At 37.8% G+C, this 27147-nt stretch overlaps 15 protein-coding genes across 15 annotated transcripts; 5 read left to right on the plus strand and 10 right to left on the minus strand.

The window, feature by feature from the left end:
* Positions 1-386: 386 nt before the first annotated feature.
* Positions 387-1958, plus strand: BRETT_003221 (uncharacterized protein; the record flags this gene model as incomplete). The annotated part of the gene is made up of 1 exon (XM_041281732.1): positions 387-1958. One exon carries the CDS (start codon positions 387-389, stop codon positions 1956-1958), a length of 1572 nt encoding a protein of 523 aa, XP_041139523.1.
* Positions 1959-2166: 208 nt separating this feature from the next.
* BRETT_003222 (uncharacterized protein) lies at positions 2167-4011 on the minus strand (the record flags this gene model as incomplete). The annotated part of the gene is made up of 1 exon (XM_041281733.1): positions 2167-4011. One exon carries the CDS (start codon positions 4009-4011, stop codon positions 2167-2169), a length of 1845 nt encoding a protein of 614 aa, XP_041139524.1.
* Positions 4012-4535: 524 nt separating this feature from the next.
* Positions 4536-5108, plus strand: BRETT_003223 (uncharacterized protein; the record flags this gene model as incomplete). The annotated part of the gene is made up of 2 exons (XM_041281734.1): positions 4536-4600; positions 4676-5108. The coding sequence occupies 2 exons, from the start codon at positions 4536-4538 to the stop codon at positions 5106-5108; spliced, it is 498 nt and encodes a 165-aa protein (XP_041139525.1).
* A 517-nt stretch (positions 5109-5625) lies between these two features.
* On the minus strand, positions 5626-7683 carry BRETT_003224 (uncharacterized protein; the record flags this gene model as incomplete). The annotated part of the gene is made up of 1 exon (XM_041281735.1): positions 5626-7683. The coding sequence occupies one exon, from the start codon at positions 7681-7683 to the stop codon at positions 5626-5628; it is 2058 nt and encodes a 685-aa protein (XP_041139526.1).
* Positions 7684-9966: 2283 nt separating this feature from the next.
* On the minus strand, positions 9967-11670 carry BRETT_003225 (uncharacterized protein; the record flags this gene model as incomplete). Its single annotated transcript, XM_041281736.1, has 1 exon — positions 9967-11670. One exon carries the CDS (start codon positions 11668-11670, stop codon positions 9967-9969), a length of 1704 nt encoding a protein of 567 aa, XP_041139527.1.
* A 919-nt stretch (positions 11671-12589) lies between these two features.
* On the minus strand, positions 12590-13241 carry BRETT_003226 (uncharacterized protein; the record flags this gene model as incomplete). The annotated part of the gene is made up of 2 exons (XM_041281737.1): positions 12590-13141; positions 13227-13241. 2 exons carry the CDS (start codon positions 13239-13241, stop codon positions 12590-12592), a joined length of 567 nt encoding a protein of 188 aa, XP_041139528.1.
* Positions 13242-13652: 411 nt separating this feature from the next.
* Positions 13653-15653, plus strand: BRETT_003227 (uncharacterized protein; the record flags this gene model as incomplete). The annotated part of the gene is made up of 1 exon (XM_041281738.1): positions 13653-15653. One exon carries the CDS (start codon positions 13653-13655, stop codon positions 15651-15653), a length of 2001 nt encoding a protein of 666 aa, XP_041139529.1.
* Positions 15654-15807: 154 nt separating this feature from the next.
* On the minus strand, positions 15808-16356 carry BRETT_003228 (uncharacterized protein; the record flags this gene model as incomplete). The annotated part of the gene is made up of 1 exon (XM_041281739.1): positions 15808-16356. The coding sequence occupies one exon, from the start codon at positions 16354-16356 to the stop codon at positions 15808-15810; it is 549 nt and encodes a 182-aa protein (XP_041139530.1).
* Positions 16357-16709: 353 nt separating this feature from the next.
* PUP1 (proteasome core particle subunit beta 2) lies at positions 16710-17522 on the plus strand (the record flags this gene model as incomplete). The annotated part of the gene is made up of 1 exon (XM_041281740.1): positions 16710-17522. One exon carries the CDS (start codon positions 16710-16712, stop codon positions 17520-17522), a length of 813 nt encoding a protein of 270 aa, XP_041139531.1.
* Positions 17523-17701: 179 nt separating this feature from the next.
* Positions 17702-18364, minus strand: BRETT_003230 (uncharacterized protein; the record flags this gene model as incomplete). The annotated part of the gene is made up of 1 exon (XM_041281741.1): positions 17702-18364. The coding sequence occupies one exon, from the start codon at positions 18362-18364 to the stop codon at positions 17702-17704; it is 663 nt and encodes a 220-aa protein (XP_041139532.1).
* A 358-nt stretch (positions 18365-18722) lies between these two features.
* Positions 18723-19354, minus strand: BRETT_003231 (uncharacterized protein; the record flags this gene model as incomplete). The annotated part of the gene is made up of 2 exons (XM_041281742.1): positions 18723-19247; positions 19313-19354. The coding sequence occupies 2 exons, from the start codon at positions 19352-19354 to the stop codon at positions 18723-18725; spliced, it is 567 nt and encodes a 188-aa protein (XP_041139533.1).
* Positions 19355-19754: 400 nt separating this feature from the next.
* On the minus strand, positions 19755-20921 carry BRETT_003232 (uncharacterized protein; the record flags this gene model as incomplete). Its single annotated transcript, XM_041281743.1, has 1 exon — positions 19755-20921. The coding sequence occupies one exon, from the start codon at positions 20919-20921 to the stop codon at positions 19755-19757; it is 1167 nt and encodes a 388-aa protein (XP_041139534.1).
* Positions 20922-21110: 189 nt separating this feature from the next.
* Positions 21111-22049, minus strand: KIN28 (TFIIH complex serine/threonine-protein kinase subunit kin28; the record flags this gene model as incomplete). The annotated part of the gene is made up of 1 exon (XM_041281744.1): positions 21111-22049. The coding sequence occupies one exon, from the start codon at positions 22047-22049 to the stop codon at positions 21111-21113; it is 939 nt and encodes a 312-aa protein (XP_041139535.1).
* A 405-nt stretch (positions 22050-22454) lies between these two features.
* On the plus strand, positions 22455-24008 carry BRETT_003234 (uncharacterized protein; the record flags this gene model as incomplete). The annotated part of the gene is made up of 1 exon (XM_041281745.1): positions 22455-24008. One exon carries the CDS (start codon positions 22455-22457, stop codon positions 24006-24008), a length of 1554 nt encoding a protein of 517 aa, XP_041139536.1.
* A 371-nt stretch (positions 24009-24379) lies between these two features.
* Positions 24380-26845, minus strand: BRETT_003235 (uncharacterized protein; the record flags this gene model as incomplete). Its single annotated transcript, XM_041281746.1, has 1 exon — positions 24380-26845. One exon carries the CDS (start codon positions 26843-26845, stop codon positions 24380-24382), a length of 2466 nt encoding a protein of 821 aa, XP_041139537.1.
* Between the last annotated feature and the right edge of the window lie 302 nt (positions 26846-27147).

The following is a 27147-nucleotide window of genomic DNA, read 5'->3' on the forward strand; positions in this document are numbered from 1 at the left end:
AAAGATGAGGGAGGAAAAATAGAGAAAAGTGACAAATAAATTAAGGTAAAAATAAAGTTTGACAAAGCAGCCAAAAATGCAGACTAAATCTTAGTGTGGCCGATTCGATCTGTGCGGTATTAAATTTAACCTTTATACTGTCAATTCTCGACAAGACTGCATTTAATAAGGTTGAGCTCCACAGATTTGAAGTTCTACACACAGCACCTCCTGATTTTAATTAGCAATTATTAGTTATTCAACATTAATTTGAAGGCTATCATCAAACACCACTGCTTTTGCATTTGCTACTGGCTCGTCACTTTCTAGACGAATTGCATGATCGGAACTTCAACCGCATTTGAACAGGAATAGAGCTTTGCTTAATCATTCGAACCATACAATAGATGTCTGATCCAGCAATCCGTCTACGCAAGGCCATAATCAACGGGAATTATTTTATAGTTACGAGGTTACTGAAAAGATATCCAGACTTACTCGATAACATTGATCCAAAGAATGGATGGACAAATCTTCATTATGCCGCGTTTCATGATAGGTACGAAATTGCAGAGGTTATATTAGGACAGCTACTGGTACGTGTCGACAGTACAAAAGAAGAAGCATCATCATCTCATAATTCTGTAACTCCGGTGCAAGGCTCAAGAAAGCGTGGAAGTAGTTATGGAAGCAGTGGTAGTACATTTCCAAACGACTATACCCAGATTACCTCAGAAGATGAGATAAAGCTTGATTTCAAAAAGAACACAGTTCTTCATGCGGCTTGTTCGGGAAATTCCAGGCATACTCTACATCTTTTGTTGGAATACTTCAGTGTTTGCATTGATCAACGTGGTGACCACGGCTACACACCTTCACATATATGTTGCCTGAAAAACTATCCGGAGTGCCTTAAAATACTGTTGCAAAATGGATCATATCCAGATATTGTTGATGACGATGGGAACACACCACTACACTTGGCTCTTCAGTATGGGTTTCTGCTTTGTGCTCAATCTCTAGTCTCAGCTAAAGCAAGTGATACCATGGTAAATAATGAAGGTTGGTCTGCACTTGATGTTGTTTATGATTATGAAACGAAAGAGAAATATTTAGCCTTGAAAAAACAGATTCCGAAAAATGCGGTGGAGCAAGAATTCAAGTCACAGGATCATCAGCCACACACTTCGAACTCAAGTACTTCGGGGCTTAGGCCATCAATTGATGCTATTCCAACTTTTAGACATAGAAAGTACTCCATTTCTTCTTCACTTTCGAGCGACTTCGAAGATGATAATTTTGAATCGAGTCCTGCTTCCGCATGGAAATTAAATAGCAAGGGAAGTGCGGAAGCTTTAGGGTTGACAACGCTTCGCAATTCATCTGGTATTAGCTTCCGTTCCGAAGGCACGGGTCATTCATCTGACGGATATTATGGATATGTAAATAGGCGGGCACCTCCACCTGTCAGTGTATCTGAGCTTACATCAATTAGGAGGAGTCCAATTTCAACTCAATCTGAGATTCCATCACCTTTGGGTGTTACTTCAACTATCACCTCACCCGCCAAAACTTCCTCTATGTCGGGAAGAAACTTTAGATCATATTCACTTAACGACGATAATTCACCCACTCGACATTCTAGAGTATCATTAGATGATGGAACCCAAACAACCACAAAACTCACACCGCGATATTCGAGAAGACTGAGTTCGGCATCGTCAAAACGTTCACTGCTTTTGCATAAGCAATTAAACTCAGCAACTTCAATGTCGGAGTTTGAGACTTCAAAATCAGCTGATATAAAACCTTCGAGGGCTGGAACACCGAATCTGGACGCAAAATCGGGAAATTATACAACGGCCAATTCTGAGGAAAGCGTGCCATCTTCTGTAAGCAATACTGTTGATAAAAACAGAAGGAGTCGGATACTCAATGTTCCTATAGCTAGTCTTCGAAGTCGCCATCTCACAAAATAGAATAGAATATCCTCATCGTTTGATTTTTTTTTGATCTGTTCATTAATATTTGCATAATATATTCGATTTTTCACGCTATTAATTTATATACACTCTCTACTTTTGAATTTCACCAACACATCATTTTACTCTCAAAGTCATTTTTTATAGCAAGTTCATAATAAGGAGCACTTTCAGAGATAGATTGTATACAATCATTACATCAAGCTTATTGCATATCAGGCATCGATGTCCTCATCCAATCCTTGAATGCTTCACTAATGCTTGGGTATTTTTCAAATCTGTTAATTACACAAACAAAGTTCCTCACATATGAATCTCCAAACGCATCTTCATTCGGCTTATCTGCATGAATTTGATCTAATCCATTAGTTATGGAATCATTTCTGCTAACCTCATCATCACGTTTTTTCTCAAATAAAAAGTTTTCATCAAGTTCATTCTTAACTGTATGCGGTTGCTCTTTAACAAAATTAGGGTTAGAGTCCCACGACTCTTTATCATCCCCATTTTTTAAAAGCTTCACCTGCATGGTATTGTAACTGCCACAATGTTTGCATCGTAGTCCAAGATAATGATATGAAACTTTTGATCGACCACCACAGTCAATGCACTTTATAAGTGCCTTCCAGTTACTGAGTTCCTCTGGCATCACCGTTTGCTCGATCTCTTTGTCCAAAATTCGAAACTGAGCTTTCATGTTCACAATAGATTTGGAACATAATGGACATTTATATGAATGCTTGGTATACATATCATAACAGGCCTGATGTATTGGATGACCACATGACATGAATACCACCGTTTTATAGGAGTTAAACATATACTCGTCACAAATGGGACAGTTTGAACGTGTCGAATTCTCGATACATACATGCTTGTCACGTAGCTCAATCGATATGCAAACATTACATTTGTCACAATGAAAATAATCCTTGTTGAGCCCAAGTCCAAGTCTGCAGATTCCACATTTATCGCAATGATATATGTGCTTATTTGGATCATCATCACAAAGTTTACATTTGTCGCAATAGTACCTACCAAACGGTTTATTGCAATTCGCACAGTACTGTTGAGGATCCTGTGGAGTATTACAATACATGCATAAAAAATGTCGCGTCAACCTTCTTTGAAGTTTGTGAGTCTTGATCACTGCATCATGGCAATGTGGACATGGGTACCATCCTTTGCAAACTGGGCATTCAATTTTACAATTTGTCCGGTAATGCTTGCATCCGAAAATCATTTTATCCTTATTGAAATAGTTTGGCCGTAGTGCCTCATCACTTAAAAATACCTCATCCGAATTACTGGCATGTTCATCATCATTATCAATCATGCCATCCATATCCACAACCCCATTTCCATTTTTTTTGCAGTGATCGTCATTATATTGAAAAGGACTCTCTGTATACTTTTTCTTCTCTCGATAAGTTCTGGACATCAATTTCTGAATTAAAAAGCGCTGATCTAATGGGGATAAATCGAGCTTCAAGATCTTTTTGATTCTATCCCTCAAAAACTTCTGATCCTTAAACTGCTCAAAGGTAAGATATGTGAGGTGATCATAATTTACCAGCCGATCATCAGCTAAAGATATTTTACTCATAGAGACTTGTTTGATCATCTCAACTCCAGAAGGAACCGGCGTATCTTGTTTCGGTGATTTGCCTTGCACAACAGGGATAAACTCTACCGCTTCTTCATCGTCTATGTTAAGATCTTCAACAGGATAACGAATAGCAGAATCAACAATTTCTGTGAAAGATTCACTCAAATTCATGCAAAGGCTTTTTATGTTATCTTTTTTATCTTGGAAAATCTCTTCGACATTGGACTTATCGGGGAAATAGTAGGCAGCAGCAGTGACAAGCCTTTTTGCAATCTTCTTGGGATCGTAATCTATAGATGGCATATGTGGCCAAATAGAAAACCGAGGAAGTACCCCAACCTGTTCAAGGGTTGCAGTAAACTCATCATCCTCATCATCTTCGAATTCATGGTTCTCCTTGGCAGTATTTCTGTTGTGATCCTCGCCTGAGCCTTCCGTCATTGATGTATATGAATTTGAACTATTCAAAATCTGATATCGTTTAGCATTTGAGAGGACAACGCTCTCAGAATTAATTATTACAAAAAAATAAGTAAAACTTGGAATTAACAAGTAAATAAATAGGCTGCTCGTATATTCATTCAATGCTGATGGATATCCCTCAATCATTTACGTATATTATTATATAATAATTCCTGCTCGTACCACTGAGCCTTACTCATAGCCTATCATCCCCCGCGCACGGATACTACTAAAAAAGAAGACACGTTAGCGACGCCATCGACCCGACTTAGTTGTGTGCGCTTTTTTTCCCGCACAAATGGCCAGGTAACCACAATTTACTTAAAAAAAGTTGGGTTTATGGTCGCCTTCTTCCTGTCAAGCTCAATTACTTCTTGTTGTTCTTTTTTCTATAAAAAGCCTTTAATTTAGACCATAATACAGCCAAAAAGCATTCTTGATAGAACATTAGGAAAACTAGGTCTATCCTTCTCGAGAAATAAGAGCATTAAGGAAAGAAGAAAATGGCGCTTACGGATTATATTAAGTTTTCGGGCTTCAAAGCCGACCTTCAATCTCGTAACTTCAGGTATGCATCAAATATAAACACTTCACATGTATGAACCAACCATTTTTCAATTACTAACATTAAGAGTTTTAACAGTATATATGGTCAATGGCTTGGAATATTTATGATTTTCATCTCAATTGCTTTGGGTATAGCGAATCTATTTCATGCAAATGTGGTTATAGTGTTTGCGATTCTTGCTATCGTGCAAGGTGTGTTACTTGCATTTGTCGAGATTCCATTCTTGATGAAAATATTTAGAGTTCCAGATAAGTTCATATCCTTGGTGCAGTCATTGGATTCAAACTTAGCAAGAACATTGTTTTACATAGTTTACGCTGTTATCCAGTATTTGAGTCTACTTTGCAAGAGCACGTCATTACTTGCCCTTGCAATATTATTTACTGTTGATGCTGTATTCTACGGATTGGCCACAGTTATGAAACAAGAATTCCATAAGTCTAATGTGGTTGCATCTGTAGACGTTACAGATATGCCAGTTGATGCCCAAATAAGAGATGCTTTGTGAATAACGGATGATGTCTGGAAGTTTGATTGAATATGGATATGACTGTTTCCTTTCCATCAATTTTGTGTTTATTTGTTTCTATCGATTGAATAGGGATTTAAATTTATGACAGTGTAATTTTATTTTTATCTTTCCTGGAAAGAAGAAAAAGCAACAAATGATAATACGTATCGAAATACATATACTTTTTTCTATGTTGTTTACAGTTTCCCCATAATATATGAATGCCATTCCACACAACCGGTCCATCCACTTAAATCTATGTTTGTTCTGTAAGATTGAATGGAAGTAGTAAACATTGAAAAAGAAGCGAGGGGAAAAAAAAGTAAGTGCAATAATAATAGAGTATGAGCGTTTAACGATGAAGACACTACTCCGCTTTAAATAAAGCACAGCAAAGTTAACATGGAAGCTAAATGCAAATGCAAAAAGTACACCGAATGCAAGTAAAAAAAAAGGGGTAAGAAAGAAGTAATAGGAGCAGGCACCTCATGAGCTGTGTCAATACACCATCTAGTCACCCCTTCAGACCATGGATTTTGCGCAAATGCTGTTTGAGGTTATCCTTCCGGTTGAAGCGTTTGTTACAATTGGGTTGCGGACAAGCAAATGGTTTCTCAGAAGAATGTGAGCGCATGTGCCGTTTGACATGTTCAGGTCTCTGAAATCTTGAATGACACAACGGACATTCATGAATCTTCTTGCTATCATTTCCACCTTTCCTAGATCTAGATTTGGAACGAGCAGATTGTTGTGGTAAATCCAATTTTGACCTTTCAAAATCGGTAAGAACGAGGGTCGTTGCCTTTTTAGACTTTGCTTTTGTCTGCCTTTTACTTCTTTTGGAGTGCGTTTTCGATGTCTTCTCCAAGCTAGTATCGTTTTCCTCCTGCTCTTCCTCCGTCTTAAACGTGACAGTTTTTGTACCTTCTTTTGATGATGCCGTCGTAGGTGGTGTTAGATATTGATCCAGTGGATTAACTCCGTCAGTGTAAACATTACTTGACAACGACGATGTGGCTCCACTTAAATCAGTTGGTGGTGACTGCTCAAGTTGCATTTCAGTAGGTAAAACATCCACCTCAGGATACTCCGAAATTGGGAAATTTTGATGCTGTCCTACCGATGCTTTACGCAAAGCTGCATTCTTGGCCTCCTTCGACGCAGCGATTTCACTCAAATTCATCGAAGATCTAGAGCGAGTAATTCTGAAACGACTCCCCCGTTGTGGCAACCGGCCATTACTCAAAACGTTCCTCGGTGGCATGGATTTTGTGCGCGGGAGTCGATTATTCATCATTTGGGTTCTCTGAAGTTCATATCCATAATTCAAGTTCGGGTAGCTAGATTTTTGCTTTATTCCATTTTTTCTTTTTGATGCATCTTCCACATTGTTGGAATCAATTAAGAGCATGATATCTTGAGGATTTTCCAAAAATTCCGGATTGATGAAGTTATTAGAAGCTTGTAACAACTCCTCATCTGAAGGTGTTGAACTCGACTTCTTGTGCTGGCCATTGGCTTGCTGAAGAATTTGTGTTTCCTTCTGCTGCTGCATCTGCATTTGCAACTGTAGTTGTTTTCGCCTCTGGGAGTATGCTTCCAAATCTGAAAGCTTTCCACCAAACTTTGAGTCCGTTGAACTTAGACCCACGTTGCTTTTGCTTTTTATAAGCAGCGAAGGTGCGATAAAAGGGCCAGATGAATCACCGTAATGATTATATTCCCGATCCTCTGGATCCACTAAGCCATCATGTGACCCGTCTAATGATGCACCCGGTGTTCTCAACGGCGTTGTTATCGGAGAGCCAACGGCATGCCTTTGTTGAAATTGTTGCTGAAGCTGAAAATCAGTGTCAAGGTGGCTCAAAGAAATTGATGCAGAGATAGAAGTTTGCTTCCGATGCTTGTGAATTTTTGGTGATAAGAATGATGGAGGAGTATAAAAAGGATTATTTCCATTCATTGGCGACTTCTCGGCTAATCTTGATATTCTGCGTATACTACTTGCATTTGAAATGGCTCTGCGTCTCCTTGGGGTTGTCAGTAAACCATCAGCCCGAGTCTGTGTCTGTATTGGTGTTGTGGTTATGGTAATCATTGACTTACTCCGAAGTCCCGTGGGACTTGTGGAAGCGCGCAGAGGTGTATGATTACCATTAATGGCATAATTGTTGTTATTGCTTACGGAGGAAGAAGATGCCGATGGATTCACCTGATTTGCCATTGAGTTTAGCGATGAAATGGTGGAATTGGAGAATGATTCGGGAAATCTGATCGCAGAAGCTCCGTTCGTCTGACCGTTAATAGCATCCAAGCCTTGTCCGGTAAATTGTAGTGTACTTGTGGTATCTATATTATTTGAAATAGGAACGAAATCCATAAGATCATTGGAATCTGCAAGCTGCTCATTTTGTTGGGACTGGTCTTGGGTTTGTGCAAAAAATTGCTCGTGATCAAAATTCAACGGATCTGACGCATTGGAATTGCTCGAAAGTCCATCACTATACAATAACGAAGAAGACGCGTAATTCTTATAATTTGTGTTATTTCCAGGTGGAGTTGATGTCATCATACTGTGGATAACAATTACCCTCAGAAATTTTCGAAGCTCTCAATTTCGGAGAGTTCTTTCTTATGAAGCAAAGTGATTATAACAAAGCAGACAGTCCAACAGATAGCGAGCATAAAAGTGAAAATGGGACCACCTCACGATTTTATATTGTGATGCTCAGATTTGCCTCTTTTAAAACGCTTTTCTTCAGACTTGGTTAAATATCACTTTAAAGAAAAACAGCATACGCTCTGCTGGAGTCAAAACAGTAAGTGTTAAAAAGCTTTTAAGAGCTGATCAATCCCTTCCGCTTATATATACGCTCGGTGCGATAATTAACCTCAACCCTGTAGAGTAGAATAGCACACTTATAAACTATCCGAGATGAAGGAGTCGATATCTAATTTGTGAGTGCAAATGGTGGGTCCAAACGGGAAAATTTTACTTGAAGAGGAGGCAGAGTAAAAAAAATTTGTTACTAACTTCAGCCGGCTGTGTTCAAAAACTACGTGAAAAATAGAAGTAGCAGCACAATCAAATGGCATTGCTGGTGAAAATGGAACCGTCGCCAGGAAAGGGAAAGGGAAAAAAAAGTAATGATAGGAAAATAGGCTACCTGTAATGCAATAGCTTTCACCCTTTATTTTTTTTTCCAAACCATCAACCCATTTCCAGCTCATTTTTTCGCGTGCTTTTCTGATTTGTTCCGCACAGTTTGCTTGCCAAGGGCTAAAATAGGAAGGTTACAGGTTAAAACCCTTAGTCAAGCCTTCGTTATATTCATCTTAACTTACATACTGAACAATGCTATGATGGAGATTTACACAGGAAATTTAATATGTACCTTTCTATTTTAACCTTTGATGATTATCATTGCAGTAATTTGGGCATCATTAAAATTGTGTATGTGAATGATTTATCACAAATTTACTTCTTCGTTGATTTGCTCTTCCGCGTAATCTATAGTGAACATTTACATTGGATAGATTTTCCTAGCAGTAAATTAGAGCCACACGCGTTACATGACTTTTCCTTTCCCATTTTTTCCTTTTTTCCTGTTGCGCATTTTGCCAACTTTTATTAATAGGGTTAGCATAGGGGTTCATACATCAAACCCGCTCAAATATTAGCAATCCTAATGATTCAATCTGCTGTAGCTTTAAATCTTCAATGAAATTGGGTAAACTATTTAGTGTTAGACTTGATAACACTAACGGTGCCGGCGGAACCCGACCGCTACTTTCCCTTGATAAAAGTTTTTGTGTTTATCGGCTCCTTTCATTGCTAAGACTACTTTGTGGTTATCACTTTTTTTTTATCCACCTTCAAAAAAATCATTGTATATGTGCCTTTTTTGCCTTTTAGAGCCGATCAATCCAAGCTGATCCCATTAATTGAATTTATAAAAGCGATACCCATCTTCAAGGGTTATATATCTTTCATTTATTTCTGTACACACCCGATTATTAAATTGCTTTTTTTTAATTTTAAAACTATACGTATTATACTTATTAGTTCAACGAGACAGTGCCCATCAGTTACAAGCCAGCTATGCGACTGGGTATGCGACTGGGTTTACCTGCAAGCACATTCATTTACAAATTCCTTTTTAACCCATTTTGTATTGCTCAATCAGGTTTTCTCCCGCCTGAATGAAAATTCGGGACTAACCATTAACGCGTTCCAACATTGGAAATTTCTATTGTTTTTTTTTTCTTCCCCATTTTAAACATCAACAATAAGCTTCTATTTTTATGTTATTCTCTGCTGATAGAAAAAAAAAATTCTAACAAACCCTAATCCACGCGTTGTAAATTTCCGGATCCAGTAAAATGTGACCCTGTCCGTTTCATGGTGTGTGGTTTTACGTAGGCAATATTTAGGGCAATATAATAGTTAGTCTAATTCTTCACAAACCTATCGGATCAGATGTAAATATTGATAAATATTAATATATTAGTCTCTTCTTGCTTGAAGTCTGGTTTTCGTGGTTATTGTTAGATGTTGAAAGGTTATCTCCTTTGAGTTTCATTAGAACGGTGGACATCCATTTAACAATAATCAGTACATTCTATGGCGGTAATTGCACGCATGGCTATGCTTTGTAACGTATAAATTAGATGTTACATGGCCCGATATTAACTTTGGCACCACATTATATACAAGATAGATATGTAAGAATTCGATCGCATTCATATGTCGTGAAAAGTTGAAAGATTTAAAGAAGGGAAGGCGATCCTTCTTAACGTTAATATCCGACTGTGAATGTTATGTATGTGTGAGTATTATTATTATGATGATCATTCATTTGGTAATTTGGGACCTTGACTTCGATATAATACTTTCTATCCAATCCTCGTGTTTCCCAATATTATAGTCCGGCGAGAAGTCTAATTCACCTTCATGAAATATATTATTACTTGAATCAGAAAATTTTCTCTGATTTCCCTTAAATAAACTGTTTTTCTTAGCACCACCTTCTAGACTCTTGTCCTTGACAAAAAGACGTCTCATGTTCGCAAAGAACATATCCTCAAATTTCGTCGATCCTTTAAGTTTGATGCTGCAAAGCAGATTTGAACTATTTTTTTGTGAAGTATAGGGGAAATTCTGTTCTAGTTTCAGCTCAAAGTTAGATACCAATGACTTCAGATATCTATGACGACCCAATCCATATGTGATGTCATACCTAAGAAAGTATTTCACAATGAGGGGGTACCAAAATGGGAGACTCCCATCAGGAAACTTCAAAAGATATGCTAAAACAGTCCTGTGACAGTTATAATTCACAAGTCCATATTTACATCGGAAAGTGTTCAATAGCCTTATTATCTGCTCCAAGTTACCACTAACTCTGAAGTACTTAACAAATACCGAAACTGTTGAACATGATGGATAAATGGATATGCTTTTGTGTGATGCTTCTGAACACATAAAATTCCAAGCTCTGTGGAAGCTATCTTTACGTAATAGTTGAAAAATCACGGTATTCATGCAGTTGACATCAAGAAATGTTCTCTGTTGCCTGTTGTAATATTCAATAATTTGTTCTGTTGTTGCATTGGTGTCAATCATATCTACCAACTTAATATCGTTAAATTTTGGACAATATGTCAAGTTTGCTTTAATCATCACATTTTCAAAAGAGGATTTAATCACTGATCCCGGCTTTAACAGGGCTAATGTTATGTACCAGCTAACCAAATCGGGTTTTATTGACAATGCATTCATTTGAAAGATAATGGATTTCCATATTTGCAGTCTTTCAACGTTCAAATCAGTGGTCGCCAAATAGTTTTTTCCCAAAATGTTGTATGTCATAGCACTCGGCTTGACATTCAAAACCTTCATCTTGTTAAAAACAGTATTTACTACTTTGTCTCTTCCAGATGAACTGAAAAAGTCAATCAAATCATTGTATATCCCAAGACTATTTATGCGAAAAGAAGTATTGTTCACAATACTTTTAAGCAAGAACGAAGATATCTTCTGGGAGATATTGATATACTTGAACCTTACTAGTTCATGAACAAAAATTTGTAATTCTTCACTTCTAATTTGTGCATTTTGCCCCAAAAAGTATCTGCTATTGAGCTTCTTCATCATTGCGGAACCTTTCGGCATATTTTTTACCCAGTACACCTTAAATATGCGATGAAAATCGGATGGAATATAAGTAAGATGGCTAGTATTACCATTACCAATTGTAAGCGCAATAATTTCCGTTCTAAGCTTATTGGCAACTATCCGCTCTTTTTCAGAGACAATATCTTTCAATTTCTGTTCTGGCACTGATGTAACCTTTTGTGAAACTATTCGGTCCGAAGTGTTCGGACCTGAAGTTAACTTATGAGCCTCGAAATGCACAGCTCTGAACAAATTGAATGATATTCTAGAAAAGGAGTAGCATAGCGGCTTCGAAAAAGGTAACCTAGGATTAAATAAACAAGTCCTTATGGGTTTCTTGGGTCGTATTGGAAACGCAAGTTTCTCTATAATTGTACACATCGCACGCAGGTGGGGGACATGTCTGTTATAGCGCCAAAGTAGTTGAATTCAAACGAAAGTGAATCTATATATATGCTTTTTGTATTTAATCTGCAACCTTTAGTTTTAAAACTTTTCCCAGTGATTCCCCCTTTTAGAGAAATATAGATATATACCCCGTTACGTTCTTTACTTATTTTTCAGTTGAACCGAACTTGAACTGAGATCTATTTGACGATATCTAAAGCGAGGATGGGAAGAAAAATATAAAAAATTTTAGCTCTAGAAAAAAAAAAGGTTCACTCTTTTTATATATACCTACCACTTTACATAATTTCCACTGAATTAAGAATCTTAACAGTATACACACATACAGTAAATAGAAATGTCAAGCAGAGAAGGATTTGTGCCACCATCGGCAACCAATCTTGGTAATGCTGCATCTGGTATACAAAGTGTGAAGAATTATGGCTGCAAATATATATGTGCTCAATGTGCCGCAACATTCACTCTATCCCCAAAGGAGCCGGTTAGATGCAAAGAGTGTGGTCATAGAGTGTTATATAAAGCTAGAACTAAGCGTATGGTTCAGTTTGAAGCTCGTTGATTTATAGATTTCTGTCGAAACGCCTTCGATAACAAACCGGTGACTTGGTATACGATTCATCCATCCATCTGATCATGTCTGATGGAAATATATATTCCGTTGGGTCTCATGCTATAAATCATTTATAAATCATTCCAGATGATATGATTACTTCAGAGTCTTATTTTCTTCATGGTGGCTTTATAAAGCTTTCAAATGTATTTTACTTGAAAAAGCATATGTAATTTAAAGTGGAAGAAAACATAGTTTTCTACTTGATAAAAAAAAGTAGTCGATGAATAAATAAATAAATGATTTGCGAATACATATATGTGTAACTAAGTAATCTGTGTCCTAGTTCTCGTTCATTTTAACGCCTGGAATCTTTTCCAAAGGAACCAGATTCTTAAATTCCCATTTCTCCTCTCCATCCCTAACCTCATAATACTTCTTTAGATCGACACCATGATTTGGATGGTTGACAAAGTTAAACCAAGGTATCATTGAGAGGAGCAACTGAGAGTGGTTTGAGTTTCTTGAAGCAACATCTTGAAGATATGGTGTTAAAGACGACTTCTCAACACCATAAGGATTCTTCCCCTGAGATAAAAGTCTTTTCACCTCATACCTATCTTTCTGAACCTCTCTTTTATTCTCGGAAAGACCCCAAAATCTTTTTGTGGACTCGTTATATGCTAGGATAAAACCTCCTATTACTCCAATCAAACCTGCTGCCCTTACAAAGGTTGCTGGTGGAGCTTTAAATGTTCTTCCAGATGCAGGTTCATATTGTTCCATCAAATAAAGAAGCAATGGAGCACCCGCAGCCGATCCTCCCCATAATGCATAATCAGCTGGTCGAAAATATCTGACCACTTTACCGAATTTTGGATCTTCGTCAATAACCTGTTTCAGTTGAAATGAAAGTTAGTACTTCTAAACACATTTTATGGAAAGCACCCTAGTTTCAAAAGAAAAAAGAAATACTTACTTCGTATTTTGCCATACCTAACAGCTATTTTATGTCACCTGATTTCCGTTGTATTAGTATGTACCTGGTTGTTTTTAACTTAAAAGCCTTTAATTGGTCCCCACAAACTTTTGATTCTTTTCGGACTATTTTCATTGCGAGGAATTCAATGCAGTCTCTCTGTTTCATAAGAAAATAAAATACAAGTTTAATTACCAACCGAGTTTGCTTTTTGCCGCTTAGGTAATCAATATTTGTATGATCTCCGTAAATTTTTTCCCCTCCCCTGCTTAGTGGTACTACAAAAAATACATTTTAATTTGTCTCATCAAGTGTTTCTCCAGTTTATTTACGATAGAAATCCAGGCAGGATTTAGTGGGTTTGAACAGGTGGGAAAAGCTTATTCAATTTGTGCATATAAATAAATTTCTTTCGTATCTTTGAAAATGCCAAGGGGAAGACGACCAGCCGTTACGTTGACAATCCATCGTGGCACGAAAGACGCGCTAAAAAACGTTGAGATAGAGACCACCATTCATAAAGATGATTATTTTACCAAGAAGATGATGAAAGAAATCTATTCCTCTACAATCGACGGGGCAATTAACCTCAAGGATGAAAAAACTGATGAATATATTGCGGGTCCATTCATGAAGCTTCCGCCAAAACGGCAGTTTCCAGATTATTATGACATAATCAGTCAGCCAATATCACTTCACGAGATTCAAATAAAAGCCAATCCAAGGAAAACCAAGTCGGCCGATTTACCAACATTATATGAATTTGTTCAATATTTCAAGTTGATGAGTGATAATGCAGCTTCTTATAATGGAGTCGATAGTCTGATAGCAAAAGACGCGCATCATCTCTTTGAATTTGCGAAGATTCACTGTGAGAAATTTGCAGAAGAAAACAGAAAGGAAAGGCCTTCTTCTAAGGATGATAATATTGCAGTTAAGGCAGAGTCTTCTGGTGATGAAAGTTCCACCGCAAATACGGAAGCAGAATTGACCACCTCTCCCGTCAAACCTTCTGAGGAATCTTCTGCTTCTGATTTGTTCGAACAGAAGGATCACACGTCTAACTTGAACAAGATTTTGCGGTCGGTTATTGCCTTCAGATCTTCACATCATAAGAATAGTCTCAAGTTATCGATACCTTTTATGAATCCAGTTGACGGAAACGAGTATCCAGATTATTATAAAGTCATTAAAAAGGGCATGTGTTTTAATGATGTTGCAGAAAATTTAAAAGCAGGTCGGTATAAAAATGGTGCTGCAGGGATTCAGAGTTTCCGAGATGATGTTGAACTCATATTTTTGAATGCGACAACGTACAATGCAGCGGGTAGTGCAATTTACCGGGATGCGATTACTTTGAAGACATACTTTCAGAAAAAGATGGATAAGTTCGGTTTGCAAGGTAAGGTTACGGATGATATCGTGGAGCAAGAACCTGCAATATCTAAGCCAAAGAAGCAAGAAGAGGAGAAGAAGCCAAAGTTAAAAAGGAAGATAGTCATCCCGGATAGTATATTCCCATTTCCAAAAAGACGTGGCAGGAAAAGCAATAAGCAAAAGCAGATCGAGGCCCAGATTAAGGCCGAATATCTGAGACGTCATGCTGAAGGAGCTTCGGAGGAAGATTTTCCAACGGACGAAATCATTTCACAGATAGAGGAAGATTATACTACTAGTGGTAAAGTTGAACAAACCACTGCTCCTCCACAAACCGTGGTGGCAGCACCTTCACCAATTATTGCGCAAGATGTTATTCCATTCATTAGAAAGCATGACATCGAAAAGGCCAAGAATGTGGAGGCTGTTGATGATATTACGGCCTTTATTAAGCGCTTTACATTTTCCTCAGCTGTTCGCCAGTATAGTTCCTACAGCTCTGATGTGACGGAATATTTTGAACATTGTATGATTGAACCTGCTGGAAATTCTACTATTGGTGGATCAACTTACTCAATAACGATTCCAGCAGAAGAAATAATAGGGCAACCATTGATTGTTCTTGTTTCACTACAAAATCGAATCATTGACGAGAAATATACTACCGAGCTGAAGGTCAATAAAGAAATTTTGAAACCCCAGCCGCTTTCTATATCTTATGACGACGACGATGATGATGGGGAGTTTGTGGCCTGCAAGTTTGAGTTTAAATTGGGTCTTGGACTTAACCTCTTTGAATTCCAGCTGAAGGTTCCATTCCCATTAAAGAAAAAGAAAACTGAAGAGGAGAAAGCTAAAGATTTAGTTGCAAAAGTCGCAGCCGATGCCAAAATTTCCGAAGATGGCGTTGTTACAAGATCTGCATCTCACAAGGCCAGTGACTCGCCGGATACTGTTTCCACTGTAACGAATACTGCAGATGAAACCGTTATTAAAGATGGAAATCAATTTTTTAAAGAATCAGTGAAGGTTTGGGTTAAGGTCGCTTGATTTGTAATGCGATGTACTAATAGATTTGTATTGTATATGTATATACTATAGCCCGGTAGTTTTAATAGTTACTGAGCACCGTGGCTAGAATTGTGCTATAAAATAAAAAGAACATACCCGTGTCCCGTTGCGTTACTTTCAAGTGCGAAGGCTCTTACTCTAATGTAGCAACTAAGGGACCTATTTTTGATGTATCTATGGCAGTTAGCTTCTCAAGTCTTTCAGGACCTAGTCTTCTCTTAAGCGCATTCAAGTTTCTATCAACCTCATCCTTCGCATGTTGTTGGCTTTCCACTTCCACTTTAATAATATCACTTGAAGCATTCACCGTGTTTGTTGTTACGTGACTCAGATTGGACATGGTCATATCCTGGACAGCTTGCGGCTGTTGCATAGATTTCTGCTGCTCCATTACAACCGATGATGCTGTGCTAGGTTCTGTATCGCCATGCTGGAATGATTGAGACGGTATTGGTTGCTGAAAGCTCTGTGATTCCTGTTGTATGAAAGAGCCCAAATCTATAAGATGATCGTTTGCAGAATTGAGGATGTTGTTAAGCTCCTTGTTCCGAAGCTCTAAACGAAGCTCTTCTTCTGTTTGTTTCTGGTTCTGTTCATTGTCTGCCATCAATGGTGTGTTTTCATCAACATTCTGATCGACGTTTTCATCGTCAGACCGAAGACAAGATATGCAAATCCCCATTTTAATATAAAATTTTAGGTGCTGAGTATTCAAACAAAAAAAGCTTTTGATGTATACAATAAAATATTCTTAGCAAATTGGCAACAATCTCAGGGTCTTTATCAAGGCATACTATGTTATCAGTTTGTCGAGTTGATTCATGGTGGACCTCCTTCCCCTTCCCTGAACTTTTTTTTTTTTTTCTAGTTTTGCAGAATTTACTTTTCTAGTGGCGAAGGTTCGCGAACCGATGATACAAAACCACTTGGAGTATATTAACTGATGGATGAAACTTCATACGAGTGATTTGTTTATTATTTCTATTCCAAACATTTCTGTTAGGTATCAGGCGGAACATAAATAAGGATATAGCAATGGCTGGATTGACATTTGACAATTACAAAAGAAATCAGTATTTAGTGAATCAGGCTGGCTTCAAACCTCCGAAGGCAACATCCACAGGTACGACTATTGTCGGTTGCAGGTTCAAGAATGGTGTTGTTATTGCTGCAGATACAAGAGCCACGACAGGTCCGATAGTTGCAGATAAAAATTGCGAAAAGTTACATCAGATAGCACCTAAAATATGGTGTGCCGGTGCAGGTACGGCAGCAGATACAGAAATGGTTACACAATTAATATCTTCAAACTTAGAATTACACTCACTGTACATGAACAGAGAACCGAGAGTTGTGTCAGCAATGCAAATGCTTAAACAACATCTATTTAGATACCAAGGTTATGTTGGAGCATATCTTATCGTTGCAGGTGTTGATCCTACTGGTCCACATCTTTTCTCTGTTCAAGCACATGGTTCTACTGATGTTGGCTACTATATGTCATTGGGATCTGGCTCTTTAGCAGCCATAGCAGTGTTAGAACGGGACTGGAGGGAGGAAATGACCAAAAAGGAAGCCATGGATCTTTGTGCTACTGCAATTCAAGCTGGTATTTTCAATGACTTGGGTTCCGGTTCGAATGTCGATATGTGTGTGATGGAGACGGGTAAGGATGCTCAGTTATACCGTAACTATTTGACTCCAAATGTGAGAGAGCAAAAACAGAGAAACTACAAATTCGCAAGAGGTACAACTGCTGTTTTAAAGAAAGATGTTTTTGATCTCGTTGATGTTGTGCGGGAGGATGAAGTGCCTGTCGGTCCATCTGACGCCATGGAAACAGATTGATGATCGTGTTAAGCCATATAAGTAATGCTTCATTCTTTCATAGTGTAATTTTGCAGATTCAAACCCCCTCCTGAACTTATCAATTTTACTATTTTTTGATGTTGTGAGTTACGCCCTGTAGATATAATAAGACAATATGATGTCTTGTATACTGTAAAAATTATAGTTACATGCTCCTTCTAATTTCTGGAGGCATCCAATCCTTTTAGCACCTTTATAGTTCCCTCCACAATAGCAACATGCTCCTGGGCATGTATTCTAGCCTCAAAATCTTCCACTGTCTCCCCCTTAATTACAGGTATTTCCTTTACTATTAAAGGTTGACCTCTATCCACTTGTTCAATAACATAGTGTATCATACAACCACCCTTATTAACTAAACCCTTTTGGCCTGCATCCCAGGATCTTTCTATGGCATGAGTTCCTTCAAACGCTCCTGGAAGTGCTGGATGAAGATTAATAATTGGAACATTTGCTGCCTCCATAGGCTTCAAGAATTCACTCGATAAAATAAGCATCCATCCCGCACAGACAATTAAATCGGGCTTTCCAAGCTTGTCCAATATTAATGTAGCAAGATCCCGGTCAAACTTTGCTCTTGCTTTAATTCTGTTCTCCTTATCTTCCTTCGAAATCCCCTTGTAGTATGTATATAATCTATGCACAGTTGTTGGAATATTTGCCTTGGATGCCCTTTCAAGGCCGTATGCTTTCGCTGAAGATGATATCACATGTGTTATCTTTCCAGGAATTTTTCCTGACTTGCAGTTATCAATTAGTGCTTGAAGATTTGTTCCATTGCCAGAAATAAGGACAAGGATAGATTTGTCGTTTCCAGGCATGATTTGTGGTGTTATAACAGCGAGAGTTGAATCTGATAGTTATGCCGTTATTCCTACTTTACTTCTTTTGTGTTAATCACTTATGATCTCTGATTACAAGCAGAAGATTATTTTTTTCTCCTTTTTCTTCTTATTTTCGAGTCAGGCTAAAAATTCTGTTTAACCAGTTAAACCTGAAATTTAAAATTTATTGTAATTTTGAGCATCTGACTCCTCGCAATCAAACAGAAACTATTTATTCTTCCCAGTTGAAAGGCTCTTTTAATATTACTTTTCAAATATATATTTTCTATTCTATATAAAAGCATATGGAAATTGATAACATGAACGACTTCAAACGTAAGTGTTCCATATCTTTTCACTGCTTCTCAATAAACCAATTTTTTATATCCTTATACGAAGTATGACTTATCTTGAAGAGGTCCCGCTCTGAGTTTTCTAAACTATTCAAAAATTCCTGGTTATCACCATTGAACTGATCATTTGATTTGTAACTTAGCGCATTTATCTCGCTAGCCCGAGAGACAAACATTTTACTAATCAAATCGGTCAACTCTGTGTCATTGAACATGTATGACCATTTGCCAACAATCTTATAGTAAAAATTGTAAGGAGAAAGATTTATCCGTAGTGGATCTGATTTGATAAAGTTTAAGAATTGTTTGGAAAAGAATTCCGGCTCAATCAACCGAATAAATGCTTGTGGTTGTTTGTTCTCCACCTCTGAATTAGCAGTATCATCGCCTTGTGCTGCACAAATGGCCAAAATCTCTGCGAGCCATAGCGGTAACTCAACCTTATTATCCTCTTTTATCGGTTCTCCTGGTCTGCCATTTAGATAGCCCAAACCAGGAATGCTGAAGTTGAACTTACACGGGAGTTTCTATAAAATAACAAACGTGTTAGTATATTAGCATGTTCTTATGAAGCCGTTAATTCATGACTTACCTGTGAATCCGCTAATATATCATCTATATCATAATACGACATTGCATCAATCACAAACAGTCCACCAAATGGCCGATACCGTTTCTATTAGCTGTGAAACTCGAAGTGAGAAAAAGCATGTATGTTATGTAGTGTTGAGGTACGACACAAAAAAAAATATAGGTAAATACCATAAGACGCGTTCCGGAAAACAAATTTTCATCATTTAGCTAATTGTACATGGTACTGCATGTAATGCGATTTCAGGCGAATTAATCGGCCAAACAGTGACTGGACATGTTACTAACCAAAAAGCATTAACTCAATTAATCTAAAAGTACTTCGAACTATACATATTGTTGTACAGACACTGTTAAATTAAACCCAAATATTTGTACCATGCGTGCATTTCTATCTATATAGTAACCTTACACGATCTTCAAAATTAAAAAAATAATACTGGTCACTGCAATAACTCATCACGGAAGTGAGGCTTCACGTTGATAAACTTGGCCTTTCTTCTTTCATTCATGTCTTGCGCTTTCTTCTCACTCCTCCAACTTCTCTTGGATTGTTTATAAGCAGCCCTACCATATTGAGCTGCAAGATTTCTGGTCTCTGCAGCCATTACGGTACCTTGACCTTCATCAAGAAATCTCTCGGGAGGTATATTCTGCCTCCAAATTCTGGACATTGACCTATTTCCTGCGACAAGGCCATTAGGTAAATGTAACCCAATCTCACTGGCATAAACTACGTCCTCGTCATTCTCTGAGTTCTGTCCATTATCATCGGCTTCCACATTTTCATCCGATCTTGTATCATTTGCATAACTTGTGGAAAAGTCGTAAAACTTGGATATTTCAAGCTTTTCATCCTCAGTATCATACGGTATCTTACAATGTCCCTTAGCGATCATATGTTGTCTCACACTTTCAAGATTCTTCCCCTGATATGCACAATAAAGACACACATTACCAAATCCAACTTTTTCGCCAAGATACTCTATTAACCCTAGTTTATCGATAAGATATTTCTCCTCCGGAATGTAAAGTCCATGCTTCTTAAACATATGAGTTGCATTTGAGTTTAAATCCTTGGATTTTAAGTTACAAAAAATGCATGTGTCTGAAGGTATGTCCACTTTACTCTTAACTTTTTCTTCAAATAACTTGTCTTCTAATTGCTCCTCAGTCAAATGAATATCCTTTCCGTAAATTTTCTCTTCTTCCTTTTCGATTCCTTGTTTGAGTTTTGTCTCCTCGTTTGCAACCGACTTTCTTTCCACAACAAGTTTACCATCGCTGTCAATTCTGGCAAGTCCACCCCTTCCAGCTATTCTATCTCTAGCTAAAGCAAGAAGTTTGTTCTTCTTCTCAAGTAGTGCTTCTTTTGCCCTTCTTCTTTTTTCCTTTTTGCTTAAATTTCTTTCCTCGTCCTCATCTTCAGAAATCGCATCACCCAAACCTGCAACCTTACTGTTGAATAAATCTTCAGATATAGGTGGAAGTTGTGCCACCCTTCTTTTCAAATTGTATCTATGCCATTCCGTCTTCATATGTTGCCTTTGATCATTTCCAGTTGGAAACGCAAGGGAACAACTGTTGCAAGTGAACTTGTAAGAACTCATAATTGCTTTCTTAGTATTGGATTCAAACTATTTGTTAAACGCAAGTTTCGCCCGCAGGTTTGCAAAGCCAGTAAACTGATGGCAAAATATATTGATCTCTTCTTACCTGAAATTTAATAGAAAAAAATTTTTAGGCGGGGAAAAATTTCTTTAATATTTGTCACGTGACAGGTATACTCTAAATCAAGCCTAATCTTTGGATTCCTTCCTTTCAGATCGTTTTGGGAGTTTCGATGCCGGAGTAGGCCTTGGAAACTCTACAAAGTATTTGTGTGTTAAGCATTGTCCTGCATCCAACCTTTTATTAGGATCCAACGTCAACATTCCGCAAAGTAAATCAAGAGCACTTTCTGTAGCAGCCGGAAATCGATTTCGAAGTTCCTGTCGAGAAGGCGGCGGATACATGACTAAGTTGTTGTAGTTGGGCAAAATCGAAACACCTGGCCAATTCTTTTCTGTTGGAGTACCTAATGCCCGAAATGTTACCACAACCTGATCATTATCGTCTTTTCCAGGAAGATAAGGTGTACGTAGCATGAGCTCAGCAAATATAACTCCTGCAGCCCATATATCCACTCCTCCAGCGTAGTGGCGCGCTCCAAATAGAAGTTCCGGGGCTCTATACCACCTTGTAACCACATTTGAGGTGAATTTTTCATTTGGACCTCCGAAAGCACGAGCTAATCCAAAATCGGCTAGTTTAAGCTGTCCCGTAGGAGAAATTAACAAATTGTTTGGCTTCAAGTCCCTATGCATAATTCCATTTCTATGTAAATGGTATATTCCTCGGAGGGTCATCAATAACCAACTTTTAATGTCTGCCGGGACAATCATCAAGGATTTATCGTTTATAATAACCTCCAAATCAGACGGAAGAAATTCTAACACCAAGTTTAGGTTCTTTCCTGAATCAGCATAAACATCAACAAGATCAATCACATTTTCATGACTCATTTCCTGCAGATATTTGACTTCTCTTATTGCAGACATATCAAGACCATCTTTAAATCCACCTGTTTTAATCTCCTTTATGGCCACGTTCTTGTTCGTGGATAGCTGTTTTCCTAAATACACAACAGCGTACGTTCCCTCACCAACCTTTCTTTCCTTTATATATCTATCAGACATTATTAAATGTATTCAAGTGTCTGTAATGATTCTTGCATCTATAATTCTTTAAGACTGGGCATTGTATGTGATTGCAAGTGTACAGTACCTCAGTAGTACTTTCTTCCGGCATTAAATTCGGCGAGTTTAGCATTTAGCTTACCTCAGTACACCAAAACTTTCAGAACATGGGGGAAAAAAATTAGCGGTATTTTTTAAATGAACGAGCCCCTAGCTTCGGTATGTTATCATCATGTGCCTCAACAAAGTTACTTCTTTTATTACACATGTTTAGTATTTTTCGTCATCTTTCTGTTTCTTGTTTCAAATAAACCTTCAAGTGCTATAAATATACATTTTCATAGAGTTAATTGGATTGCTTTTGGAGCATACGGTTGTTTGAAAATACTACTGTATTGCGTAAGAATGACTTCGTCTTTTATCAAATGTACATTAACGTCCGTGATTTTTCTGTTAGCAAAAGTGGATGGCACTTTTCTTAACAAGTATGTTTCTTCCGAAATCAACCAAAATGTCCAAAGTTCGTACTCTTCGCGGTATGATGCCATGACTCAGGGAATTCATAATAACGATGATATCAGGCCGCTTAAAGTTGGGCAAAATGATACCCCGTCTGATGATGAAACCGTATTTTTTTTTGTTATGTTTGGTATTGGAGCAGGCTTTTCCATGCTTATATTCATCGCTTCGTGTACGGTTGTGTTAAGATTTCTTTTCTCTAGGGGGCGTCTGATTTTGACAAATGATACTCCTGGTTCTTTGGATGACGCCGCTTTAGATGAAGAATTGGATGCTCGTGTTCTTCAAGAATTATCTCCGAATGACCAGGAACTATATTTTCAGTCGAAGGATTTTGTAAAGTTAAATCCCCCTCTAACTTGTGATTTAACGCTTTCTCAGTCATTAACGATACAAGAAAAGGGTGTTCAAGCCTGGGAATTTAAACCAAATGTCGCATGTATGGAGCAAATTAAGGTGACAAATAAAACGGAGATTAATTTTATGCAAGACCAGCAGGAGCTATCAGTCCAGACAAATTTTCCAATACCATCTGAAAATGATGTCTATTATTTTGAAACAAAGTTATATGATTATCCAAATAATGAAGAGTCATGCTCGGTTTCCATAGGTATTTCTACATTTCCATATCCATATTTTAGACTTCCAGGAAGACAGAAATGGTCTATCTGCTATGATTCTACAGGATCGCGCCGTTTCTGTGATCCATGTCCTTTGTCCATAAAGAATGGATTGGTTGCATTCCCAAAACTTCAGCGTGGTGATGTTGTCGGTTGTGGTATCCGCACTCATAGCAGAACAATTTTCTGGACCAGAAATGGGAAAAGACTATCTGAGACAAAAATTGGCGGCCATATTAGGATGCCTAAACATTTTAAACTCTATCCCACCATAGGTGCAATCGGAAAGTGTAAATTTCAGGTTAACATTGGCCAGATGGGTTATGTTTTCATAGAGGCTAACGTGAAAAGATGGGGCTTTGGTCCTTTGGAAGGCAGTGAAACTCCACCTCCCATGTACACTAAGTTCAATAAAGACGTTCTGCTTGAAAGCAGTGATTTGGACCCCATAGATCTCAACTTGAGAAATGGTGATTTCCCACCAAACTTTCATGAAACTATTGCAACACCGGCGCAATTTACAGATGCGGATCTTGATGATGAAGATGACATTACTTTACGGACAATACAAGAAGATCGGCTAGGTTTCTTTAAAAAAAGATTGGGTAAGGGTATTATATCCAGGAAAACTAGTTCGGTAAGCACAAGTACTAGCGATCTACCTCCGGTTCATCCTCCACACTATAACGATGTTTTGGAGCAAGAACAAAATGAGGCAGTTAGTATAACTAACCAAGTTGTTCGCCAAGAAGGAGCATCCGTATCACGTTCAATGACTGAACACTTGGATACTTCCGAGAATGAAACCTCAAATTTTTAAGGTCACAAGAGTTAGACGAGATTGCAACACGTAGGCGGAATATATTTAATTAAATTTTACTCGCTCTTCGCCTTTCTAGCATGCGTGCGTTATAATATACGTTTTTCTTTTGGGGGTTTTAGGTTGCAGATATTTTTTCTAATAAACTAATTGGAGTAATGGGTGAAATTGTTTTTTATCGTCTGTATTGTGTATTTCAGAGGTATTAGAATAATTAAAATGCTAATGACGTTAAAACAGATGTGATGTTTTGTCGTTCTAAGCTTGAAGTTAAGATGCAAAATTCTATATATAAAGAGTTTGATGGATATGTTCCCCACGTGTTTCATTGATAACGGTAATGCGATCAAATATTCTGAACATATTCAAATTCACTCACAGTACCATTTTGAATATACATGCCATTTTCCTGTATTTTCATTTGGGACAACTAACCTCCACTCCCCACATTCTCTTAAAGTCTTTCTGACCTCCCACACCTCATCTACAATCTTCTGAAATTCCGAAAATTCTCCCGATGGTGCAATTAGCATACACCGAAACTCTTCCGAGATTTGACCCTCAGCTCTGGAATAAACCTTTATGTTGAATGTGTATGATCTTCCCAATAAAAGATTGTATGTTTGTGGTTCCTTGATATAAATATCGTGTAATGATATTGATACTGGTAATGGATTGATGCGGCACCAATCAACTTCATTAAATTTTCCTTTGTGAAAACATGGAATGGAAACTAGCAATGAGAAATTACTGTAATTATCCCTGAACGTCTTTAAACTATAATGGCCTTTATCCTGAATATCAGATTCACTTACAGAGGCCCTTCCATAGCAAGTGAGAAATCCTATTGAGCAGTTTGGAGGTAACACTGTTTTAATTTTTGCCAACCTTCTTCCAGATTTCCAGTAAACTTGAACGAATGATTTCTCCGCAGAGTAGTTATCTTCATCTAGTGGCTGTACCATTGCTTTAATCTCAAAATCAGATGGTATTTCAAGATCAAAATTGATCACCTCCAAATCCTGAAGTCTGAACATTGCCTGGTTGAATTTATAAAGACGTAATCCACTTTGTAAGAATGATGGATATAATGGTGGTAAAGCAAGCTGTGCCAATGGATCGAGTGGTGGCACAACATGCTGACAGTCTACGTGCAAAGGCACATGAGTATAGATGAGTTCCAAAGGTTTTGCCAAGAAATAAAAATCGAAATATTCCTCCAGGATTGAACCGCTATTCAATGAAAGATCGTTGGCAACAACAGTATTCGTTGGGTTTCCCAATGCCACATCAATTAGCCTAAACTCACCTTCTAGTAGCACTGATACCCAGGAATGATTCAATGTTAACAGTCCCCTCCGTGTCGAAGAGGAAGGATCATCATACTCAAACGGCTTCTTGAAATGACCAAGAATGATTTCTGTATCAATGCCAAGAGCAGATGCCATCAAGAAGAAAAGCCATGTAAGTTGATGTGCCGTACATTTCCTAGAAAATAGAATTTCCTTTAGTGAATCCGCACCTGGCATAACCTTTGTACTAAGCTTTTCATCTGGAGATTCAACAAGCTGAAATTTTGTTGCTAAAAATGTATAGACAGCCCTCGTTCTTTCAAGTCTCGTTTTAAAATGGATCTCAATACGTCGATGTACCATTGCGTCCAAATCAATACATCTCTCTGGTGGTATTTCATCTATATAACGATCAACGTGAGCTAATGGTGTTGAATCCAAACTGAAGTTATGCTTTACTTCAGAAATAAGCTCATTCTTATTCACATTGCTGAGAAATCTATGTGGTTGCAGAATCAGACCCGGCTCTTCTTGAAGTGCACGCGATTTTCTTCGAGCTCTCTCCCTTCCTGATAATGACTTAACTCTATCTAACTCGTGATCTAGTTTCTTTCTATTAAGTTTTTGTTCCCTCAATTCCAAATCCTTAGACAGATTCATAGGTATGCTAGAAGTTTCCATACCCCGATCTGTGAGTTGTTCTTGCGAGCTCCTAAATATCTTTTCATCCAAAGAAGGCTTATGATTTTTATCCCGCCCAAGCAATTTTTTGAAAAAGCCCGCGTGGTTCTCATTTTCAGTATCGTCGAACAGCTTAGCAACATTTTTATTTTTGTTTTGATCTATAATGGAACTGTTCCTCTGGTTCTTGTGCCTCGTATAAGAGCCGGCGGACGTCGCACTCAAATCTGAATATCCGAATGCTGATGAGCTGTTTGTGTCCGCAGAGCTAGTTGAGTTAAGCAATTGCTGAACATATGAGGAGCGAGCTTCTTTGCCCAAAGACAAACTAGCCGACGAATCAAGAGAAGAACAACTAGCTTTGACTCTATGTTTTGGTGGAACTGGTGGAAGTTGGCTTAAAACTTCTTCATCTGTCTTCGTATTTGATTTAACCTTTTGGTCTTCATAATCCGAATATGAGTAACTTTGATGATTTAAGGAAAATATCTCAGAATTTTCGGGCGACGACAATTGCGAATCTGAACGAAGGCTATCATAATAGGATGCCTTAATTGTGTGAAGAGATGGTGTAGATGCATTCATCCTGCTGTATGCTTCGTTGTCCAAACGGGCAGAATTCTTTAACCCATTCAAACTGTGTGATGATGAACTTTCCTGTATATGCAGAACTTTAGCATATTTAGAAGGAAAGTTTCCAAATAGCTTTGTCCGTAATGATTTCCCATAATAGATATGTCCATTTTGACCTACCCTCAACACCTCAATAATATCACCTTCTATAAAACCAAGATCCTTAGATCTATCCTGCCCACCCCAGCTATATACTGCTTTCACTTTAAATGGACTAATAGATAAACTCATTTGGAATCGTTCTCCTTAAAGTTTAGGGTTTGCTTATCAGGTATCGCCCTCTCTGGCGTATCAAGTCTTTAATTATATTTAATTAAACATAAATAGGAATAGAATAGTAGACGGACCCTTATTTTCCTGGCGATGTCAATTCTTTTTTCAACACAGTAATTTTTTATTTTTTTTTTTCTCTCTCTCATCCGGTAGGTGCACTAATCTGCTTCCCCTTCTTAATCTTTGGAACCGCCGCATTATCTTCCTGGAACATCTAATTTAAGGTTTTAGGAAATTTGTCAACAAAAAATTACTCTTTT

The sequence above is a fragment of the Brettanomyces bruxellensis genome, chromosome 9 (assembly GCF_011074885.1).
Source record: "Brettanomyces bruxellensis chromosome 9, complete sequence".
In the NCBI taxonomy this organism is placed as follows: Eukaryota; Fungi; Ascomycota; class Pichiomycetes; order Pichiales; family Pichiaceae; genus Brettanomyces; species Brettanomyces bruxellensis.